A 9756-nucleotide genomic window follows, 5' to 3' on the forward strand; every position below is an offset into this window, starting at 1 on the left:
TGGTAAGAGAACCATCAGCAGTGATGATTTTTTTATTGTTTGGGCAAGGAGTATAATTTATGAGGTGGTTTGGTGAGTGGGTCATATGATATGTGGCTCTTGAATCAATGATCCATAATTCCTTTAAATGATTTCTAGATGCACTTAAACTAATAAAAATTGGAGTCTTACCTGAGAGTGCAAGTGAAGAAAATGCATTTAATTTTTCAAGAGATACTAGGAGTCGTTTCAATTTATCAATATCTTATTTATTGAATTCTCCAAGGCTGGACTGTGCTTCTGGGGTGGGCTGGCTTGTAGTGTTGTTGGCATGCGACGTGCTCATTGTTTCACCTTTTTTATTCCACTCCTTCCTGATGGGGTTTTTCATGTATTTTCCAGCACGTTTCCTTTGTGTGTCTAGAATTTTTGCAATAACTGGGCCAAAGTGAGTCATTGTCTTTGAATTTTAAAATTTTTTATCTTTCTCCTTTCATGACGATTCTTTATTCATCACCATTGCTGAACTTTCAACGACCTTTGGTTCTAACATCACTCCTCGTCGGCTTTCTTTCGCACGGATGAGAGAAATCGTTTCATTGAGTGATGGCGTCTCCTCTTTGCCGAGGATCTGAACTCTAACTTGGTCAAATTCTACATTTAGTCCTGCAAGAAAATCCCGAACTCTATCTTTTTAAATAAAGTTTTTTAGGATCGCAGCATCTTTCGGACATCTAGTTTCTATGCATCTATAGTGATCAAGTTCTTGCCACAGATTTTGTAGAAGGGTGTCATACTCCCTCATGATCTTACTCCCCTATTTTGTGCTTTCAACTTTGACTTTAATTTAAAAGATTTGAGCTGCATCACGAGCTTTGGAGAACCATATCTGGCAGTATCCCATATGTCCTTTGTAGTGGAAAGAAACATAAATGTATCGCTAATTTTTGGAGTCATAGAATTCCACAACCATGGCAGCTTCATCCCATACCCCAAAAGTAGGATCTGCTTGTCTTGGTCCTCCTTCGAGAAGGTGATATATTTTTTCTTTTTCTTTTAAATAGGTCTTCACAAATTGAGACCACTTTAGATAGTTCTTTCCATTTAGACGAAAGGAATGTTGCATGCTTTGGAGGTCACCTCATCCTTGGTGCACCATCAACTCCTTAGTTTTGTCAATGTTCTGGGAGGAATTGATTTCTGATATTATGATAGTGATTAAGACTATCTGTATGTCTTTGGGTAGCAATGAAGACTTCCCAAAATAAAATTTTTCTTGTTCGACAATAAAGGTCGTCGAAAGAGGATTTTTTTTCTTTGAGAAGAAATCTTCTAGATTAAATAATCGGGCCAAGCTGAGTCTTTTAAAAGACTCGGTTTGTTTTAGGTGACTAGGGCGCGCACGAAGGGACTCGAGTGGGAGCAGCTCGAGCTCGCGGCTTCGCTCCTTCGTCGACTTTCCCTTTTCGTCGGATCGATCGGTGGGTACAAAACTTCTTCGGTTCCTTCGTCTCCTTCTTTGTTGTTCGACTAGGCTCCTTCGACGATAGTGTCTGGTGGAATCGAGGCTTCTGTCTGCAGCATCAACTGGCGGAATTGGTGCTTCCGTCTGCGGCAGCAACTGGCATGATTGAGGGCTTAATCTGCGGCTGCGTCTAGCGGAATCGGGTCAACATCCTATAGTCAGAAGGTTGGATCATTCAACAATGAAGGCCGCCTGATTGGCTCTGATACCATGTTAAAATAGTAAGTTTGAGAGGAAAAAGCTTGGCTTTATTCCATAATATCTTCCCTATTTATAGATCTATACAAATATATCTTAATGAGAAAACAACAAATTACAGATTTAATACATAAAATCCCTAATATACTCTTTCCTAAATTAGTTCCTTCATTATGGCATGATCCATGAGAGCTTCCCATGGATTGTTTTCTGTGGCCGTCGGATCCTTTGCACTGGGAATGACTGGATTTCAACAGGATAGATAACTTAGAAAATTTCTTGAAAAATATTATTCCAAAATAATTAATTTTCCCTAAGTAATATTAATGTCTTGCACAATATTTTTAATGAAGTATTGTTGTTGAAAAAAAATCTATATAGTCATATATGAAACATAAACTTAAAAAATAATTTTTGCGATGAGCAATGTAAGAATTTTAAATAATGTGATTACAGTGTGTTTTGATATTTCCTTAGGATTAAGGTTTTGTCACCAAACGTCATTTGCCAAACTATGTTTATTTCATTGAGGAACTTATGCAAGAAATTAAGCATGAATTAAGTTTGAATTCTCGAAAGACATTAGTCGAGGCTTTATATATAGTTTAAGAGATTAAAAAATATTACAGTTTTTTTCTTTCTAGGATTACTCCATATGTTCCTTATATTTCTAAAAATTCTTTAAAATCTCATGTAAGCAATGCCAACACAAATATCTAGCATGGTCAAATCTGATCTTATTGAAGAAATAGTTCGTGGATATTTTTAAAATGATGGATTTGATAAGGTAAAAAGATTATTATTATTATTAAATGATCGTAAATTTGCAGTTATTATATGTAAATTTGCACCAAAGTTTATACTAGAGAATATAAATCAATTTGAACCTAAGATTAAATAAGAGTTAAAAACATACTTAAAAAATTGATATGCTGTCTTTTATGAAGTTAACCTCAAATCGAATATGAATCTATCTGGGGGGGGGGTTCGTTTACTGAATTTAGATTGTTCTTAGGATGTCTGGGCTTTAGTCGACAGCTAGAGATTTGGGAGAGCCAAATCTTCCGCTCCAATTGAAGATTTACTTGCATCTTGTCTTTTCTTTCATAAAACTTTCAATAAAAATTATTCATGTGTATTCTCTATTCCTAGTTCTCTTGTCATTGATTTTCTGAAATGGTTGAAATTAGATTTCAACCAAGGCTTTTCCTAAATTTCTGCAAGCAATTCCTATCACATTTCCACACCTCTATTGGAATATCATCAGGTTCACTAGCTTTTCCCCACTTCATTTTTTTTAGAGTCCTATAATTTTGGTTTTGCTAATATGATGATAAAAATAAAAATCTCAATTTTCATTTAGAATGCTAAGATCACTAAGTCAACCTTATTCTCACAATCTTCATTGAAAAGCTTATCAAAATATTTTATCCATCTTTATTGAATATCCTCTAAGCAATTTTAATTTTTATTCTTAATGTATTTCACTTGAACTAAATTCTTACTTCTCCTATCTCTTTGCTTTATTAACTTATACATATATATTTCGCCCTCCTTAATATAATTTATTATATAAAATATTAAAAAGTAATTTTTTTTAAATCACATATTTCTTTCTTAGATTTCTTACAGGCTTCTTTATATATTTTCTAATATTTTAAGTTTTTATATCTAAACCAATTTTTATAATAAAGCTTTTTATGTTTCTATCTTTTTTTTTGCATATTTTTATTCAACCACCAACTATTTTTGCTATTGGGATTTTTTTATACTCCAAACATGTCCTTTGCAACATTCTTAATATAACTAGCTATTTTTTTCCACATAATATCAACCTTTTCATATACAGTCAAAATCTTAAGATCTTAAATTTACTCTTAAAATTATTTTTGTTAGTGTTATTTAAATGCCCCCAAATCTAATTTTAGGATAATATTTTACTTTATTTTTCATATTTATCCCTTAATCTTAAAATCCAAAATTAATAAGTAATGCTTCATACATAAACTTTCACTCGGAATAACCTTACAATGTTTGCAATCTAAACAATTTATTTTTCTTATAAGAAAATAATCAATATGAGTTTTACTACATCTATTCTTATAAGTGATGAGATACTTCTCTCTTTTCTTAAATAAGGTGTTAGCAATTAGAAAATTATAAATTAGAGAAAAATCTAATATGATCTCACCACCTTCATTAGTCGCTTCAACTCGCTAATATATTATGTTCTTGTTTAACAAGGAACATTATTAGTGCACAGGACGATTACTTTTGGTCGACATTTCTTCGAATTCGGCAGCCTGAGCTGAAGTTTCCACTCCTAGCAAAGTTTTCACGATAAGATTAGAAATGACATCCCTCAGGAGTAAGTCTTGATGAATAAAGTGATAACCAAGAACTGAAAACCAACGAGAAATGGACCTGATATGGAAGAAGTTGCATTCCTTTTTAAAAGAATGATTTCATCCTTGAAAACAATCTAATCTCAACCTAATAGGTAAAGTAACTTCGCTAAAAATAGCTTGGAACTGATTGGATAGACTTGCAAAATTTTCTGTGAAGTCATGGAGAAAATGCTTCTCTGATTCTACAAATAGTTGAAGATTAGTAACTTTCTTGTTCATATTTGGCTTCTCAAGTTTGAAGTAGGCTTGGAGAGCAAGTACAATTCTCATCAAATTCTTGTCTTCTTCCAACAAATTCACATAGACTTATAATATCTGAGTATGAACAAATCACCTCGCTAGACTCCCTAATCTTTGTCTCATCTCTCAAGTCACCAACCTCTTCAGCATCTGCAAAATCGTGACTGACTTCAGGACAAGTTGAAGAGTCATCTACTTGATCAGATCTAGAAGCTTGCTACTGACCAGGGATGATGGCAGTAGGACTAAAAAGCTTCTTTGTTATTTCTATCCAAAGAGAATCAGGCAAAGAAGATCCCCGTCTAATATCCTTTCCTAAGAGAGAATTTTTGAGAAGATCACTTACAGAAGGCAACTCGATTGCTGCCTCATTTTTCTTTCCCTTAATAGCCTCTTTTCCTCTCTTTCATGGAGAACATGACGAAGATTCATTACAACTTTTCCTTGCTGCCCTCTTCTTATTCCACTTCAACAAAAAAAAAAAAAAAAAAAATGGCAATCTTCTTTACTTGAAAATCTCTTGCCCCATCCATGATCTTGAAGAGGATTTTGAGGCCAGATTCTTAAATAGAGAATGAACAAAGGAGCCGACTATATGAAGTCAACTGCTATCATATGATCTCACCATCTAGTACTAGTCTCCCTAAGAGCAAGAAGCCATTTCTTCAACAAGATAAGTATATATTTATTACATTTTTAGATACATAATTTTTGTTTGCTTAAAGTAAGAGTTAGTTGAATTTTATTCCGTATAGTCATTCCAGTAGCATCAAAATCTAGCCTGAACTTATAAATAGGAGATCAGGAAAAGGTTCTCTCATCAAGCCATTTGTACCAAAATATTGTACTGTTAGCAATGTAATAAAATCTTATAGCTGCTGTCTCTATATTCTAATTATCTGTCTATTATTTTGTTCTGTGTTTCTTATTGGCCTTGTTAGTAATGTTCTAATACTCCCCACAGGTAAATTTTGATCCACCAAAAACGGAATATAGAAAAGCATGAAAGATGGAAAATAGAAAAATAGATTGATAGAGAAGTGATGCTTTGATACCCTATTGAAAATGAGAGTAGAATACCATGTTTCTTATTTCTATGGTAGAATAGATATAATATATAGGTAAAACATAGCCAATAAAGAAGGAAAATTAGGAATATAATTAAGGTAATGAACTATAATGAATTTAGAGCTTATTTCCATACTAGGAATAGTTATTGGTGGACTGTATATGAAAAGCAGAAGGTTGCGGGACCTGTGGGAGCAGAATTTCCAGTTATTCCAGAAAGTTGTATAGAAGTAGTAGTTTGATTCCAGTTGGCTTATATATTTCAGTTTTGAAGATAGGAAGTGTGGTCATCGTACCAGGTTTCCTGACATAACTTTGAGTAAAGATTCTGGGAAGTCAGTTCAGATCTAAATGAAAGATGTGACAATACTAAGCTTAGGAAAACATTAAAATTCTGTTTTTTCACAGAACATTTACAGTACACAATCCCCAAAATCTTTATGCTTCAAGAGTAATATATCTCATGATTTAAGAATTAGAACTTCAAAATCTTCAAAGTGCACTAGTGTTTCATGTACAATATGGATAACAATGTCCTTGTATACTCTAAGTTATTATCATGGTTTATAATCTACAAATTTGACCTATTATTTTTCAACCATGAAGAGAACATTCATTACAAGGACAAAGCTAGTAGCAACAAAGGAAGCTTAGTTTACCTTGTCATGTTGATAAGACTCTTAATGATCTTACTAGCCAAAATTTTCTCATTCTCATTCTGAAGGCATCCTAATGCATACTATATTCCTTTTGCAGAACATCCAGAATTTTACAAGGATCACAGCAGTAGAAAAAAGAGTGATGCTGGAACACAACCAACAGAAACCAATGATGTAGACATTGTAGGGAGAAGACAGGCTGCTACTGATGAGTTGATGCTTGAACGTTTCCGCAAACGGGAAAGAAATCGTGCCATGCGCAGATAGCATCAAAGATAATTGTATTTGGTTCGCATTATAGTTTTTACAGTATTTTCTTTTTGTTGTTTATTTCTTTAGTTCAATTGGATAGCCCACTGTTTTATCAAAGTTTTCCTTGTGTATTTTGAAGGGGTTTATGCAAAGGTATAAATCAGTGAATTGTACTAATGCTCGCCTATTTTATATCAGGCCACAGAATTTCATGATCTTTGGCTTTGGATGGATTCGGCCCCCATAAAGGATCATAGGATTTTGAGTAAGGCCTGTTTTTTACTGTTTTATATGCCTAAGAATTCAATATTGAATATATACATATATGAGATGTTCTGATTTAGGCTTCATTTGTGACAGCTTTCTTATTGCTTTATGAATCAGATTTTTAGTGCAAAAATTTTTAATTCAAAAAATTTATGTATTAAAAATAAGCTTCATAAAACAATAAGAAAGCCATCCCAAATGAAATCTTAAAATTGTTGCTTAGCAGATTTATAGTCATCAAATAAAGAGTGAGTCATACATGAATTGCATGGGGTCATCGGGTTATGGTATAGATTTCATTTACATCTCATTTATATGTAAGAAAAACATACATAGAAACTATGAATAATTCATAATTCACTCATCCATGCTATGATTTGATCATGTATCATTTTTCATTCATGCTTCCATCATTTTATGTCATTCACATGTTTTTAAGGTACATTGAATGACTTAGAAGTGTGCTTAGAGATGAGCCCCATGATTCATTGACTCTCTCATTAGAGAGTATTCGCCCTCATATTGTTCATAACTAGTATATATGAAAGTTACTATTAGCTCAGGCCCATCAACCCAATTTTAGAATCATATTAGGCACCTTTAAATACACCCTCACATTTCAAGATCTCCCTCCATTGTTTTTGGGAAGAGTTAGTGAAGCCAATCTCGATATCCTTCTCAATTCTCCTTTTTTTACCAACTCTTCTATTCATCTTTACTAGATGTGAGAACATCAAAGCTAACACTCCATAATTAGGAACTTGGCATAAAAGCCGCATAAAATCCAAGACTTCATCCTCTTTTTCTAAGGCTTCGTTTGAGACGGCTCAAGGCAGTAACAAAATTGTCCCAAACGAAGCCTAAGTGGAATAAGCTTCTTTTTAGTGGCCATGATTTCCTTCCTTTTAGAGTTGGTCGGATCTTAATGAGAGCATAAATTGCATAAAAGCATCACCGTAAGCTGTATAAATAAAAGAAAATATGATTCTAGCCCATATTGGATGTTAGAAATTTCCTTTTAAAATTTTCTACTAAATCATACACATAATGCTATCATATTAGAATTTAGTAAGGATGATATGCATTGGATATTAAAATACTAATGGGGTGGAGTCACCATTTGTTAAGTGTCTAGGAGGACATATAAACCTATTCTAGAGATGATCGGTGACTCAATCACACGACAAAATTTAATAAAAAAAAAACATTTAGCTTACATAACACAATATTGAGAATATCTTCTTCCTTATCCTCTTCCCTAACGCTCATCTTATTCTTTCCAATGACCTTTTAAAAGTAATGTTCTTCTCTCCACCAGCTACAAAAGAGCATATATTCTCCCACCATGAAGCCCTCCGAATATATTCTCTTTGCTTCTTATAAACCTCTTGTTGTTTGCCAATCTCATGAGGCTCAATCAGCCATCCTATGGAAACCTTCCATTCCATCTTCAAATCTTCTTCACTCAATCATTTCATCATATCATTCATATTACTCTCTGCTGCCCTCTTCCCTTCACTGTACCATTTTCTCTTAAAACTTCTCATCTATTTTTCTCCTCTTCTGTCCTCCACAGCAATATCTTTAATGGCACTCTATCTGTTCATTCTTTCAAAAGAAAAACCATACAGAGAGATACTGTGCATTGAAGGGGAGAAGGGAAGTGGAGTAGTAGTTCAAGTTTGTGAAGAAGCTAACTTCAGCTTGTATAAAGATCATATTAGAGCAGGTTTTCTTTTCCTGAAAGGTGGTGAGAAATTGAATAGTGGGTTGGAAGAAGATGATGCTGTGGTATTTGGAGGGAAGGTTGCTGTGGGAAGAAATATTGGTGAATTTGTTGATAGTATTGGTTCTTATGAAGTGGATTGCTTGGCTGAAGGATTGTGGAACTGTTACTTTGGGAGGTTTTCAAAATGGAACCATATTGAGAGTGTTTCGAAGGAAGAAAGTGACGCGGGTGAAGAGGAGGGGTCTCTTTAGGGCAGCTTTGTTATCGCTTTACGTTCCAAACTATTGAAACCGTTTTGTTTGGCTGTTACTTTTTTGCTGCTTTTTTTTTTAGAAATTTTTGAAGCAAAAGCTTCTATTTATAATCAGATAAGTAGCGTGACGACTACAAGGAAGTTGTTGTTGACTTTTTCGTACAAAGAAATACGTATAATATTTACAATAATTTAAAAAAAAAATTATTTTTCTCATAACAGTTATTCAACTATTGTTTAAAAAGAGCTACAACTGTCCTAAACATCTCTTAAGTTGTACTTGTTTGATAAAATAATAACAACATCAGGCCTTTATCCTACTTGAGCGGTCGGTCATATGAGACCTTTATCTTTATTGGATATTATATATAAATATAGATTTGTAATGGCTTGCTTGTGCATGGAAAAAATTACATTAGAATCATTTTTTACAATATTTTTGTCTCTATAAATTGGATGATATATATTAAAAAAAGAAAAATAGAATGAAATTTATGGAAAATATATTTGAATATTTCATTCTCTATTTTTCTAGCAAATGATTATTTATTTATTTATTGATAAAAATACGAAGGCCTTGAAATTTTGTTTTCTTTGATCACCAACTAATATGGCATCAGTTGCAAGATTAACTGTTAATATGTGCCTTTCTTTGTTTTTTTCCCCTAAATATAATGTTAATTTAAGGGTTCTATTTATTACTCCTATGTTAAATTTAATATCAGTTTTGTCGAAAATTATCAAACGAGCTGTCAAGGTTGTGAAAATTGGACTAGACGTCGAACCGGAAATATGAGAGTTTCGAGGTTTAATGGATCTACCAACATTGAATTGGGGGTTGAATCAAATGATGTAATAAATATTATAATTATTTAAATAAAAAATAAGTTATATAAATTTATGACTAAAAATAAATTTAGTTTATATATAAACTTATAAATTTAATATAAATTATTACTAATTTATGTTAAATTTAATATAAATTATTATAAACTATTGTTAATTTATGTTATATATTTAGTTAAATTTTACAACCACAAATTATATCTTAAATTCACATTAAATTTCAAATATATAAATCATTCATGTTAGATTATTTAAAATTAATAAATAAATAAAAATTAATTTTTAATAATGTATATTTAAAAAATAAAATATAAAATAGATAAATAATTAAA

The 9756-nt window shown here is 32.4% G+C and overlaps 1 protein-coding gene and 1 long non-coding RNA gene across 2 annotated transcripts; both read left to right on the forward strand.

Annotated features, from left to right (window-relative positions):
- Positions 1-6138: 6138 nt before the first annotated feature.
- LOC114581008 lies at positions 6139-6747 on the forward strand. Its single transcript, XR_003702806.1, has 2 exons — positions 6139-6365; positions 6528-6747. It is a non-coding gene; the product is annotated as an uncharacterized LOC114581008 (long non-coding RNA).
- A 1247-nt stretch (positions 6748-7994) lies between these two features.
- On the forward strand, positions 7995-8797 carry LOC110110455. The gene has a single exon (XM_020841940.2). The coding sequence runs from the start codon at positions 8025-8027 to the stop codon at positions 8574-8576; it is 552 nt and encodes a 183-aa protein (XP_020697599.1). The 5' UTR covers positions 7995-8024; the 3' UTR covers positions 8577-8797.
- Positions 8798-9756: the final 959 nt, after the last annotated feature.

The sequence above is a fragment of the Dendrobium catenatum genome, unplaced genomic scaffold (genome assembly GCF_001605985.2).
Source record: "Dendrobium catenatum unplaced genomic scaffold, ASM160598v2 fragScaff_scaffold_1470, whole genome shotgun sequence".
Taxonomy (NCBI): Eukaryota; Viridiplantae; Streptophyta; class Magnoliopsida; order Asparagales; family Orchidaceae; genus Dendrobium; species Dendrobium catenatum.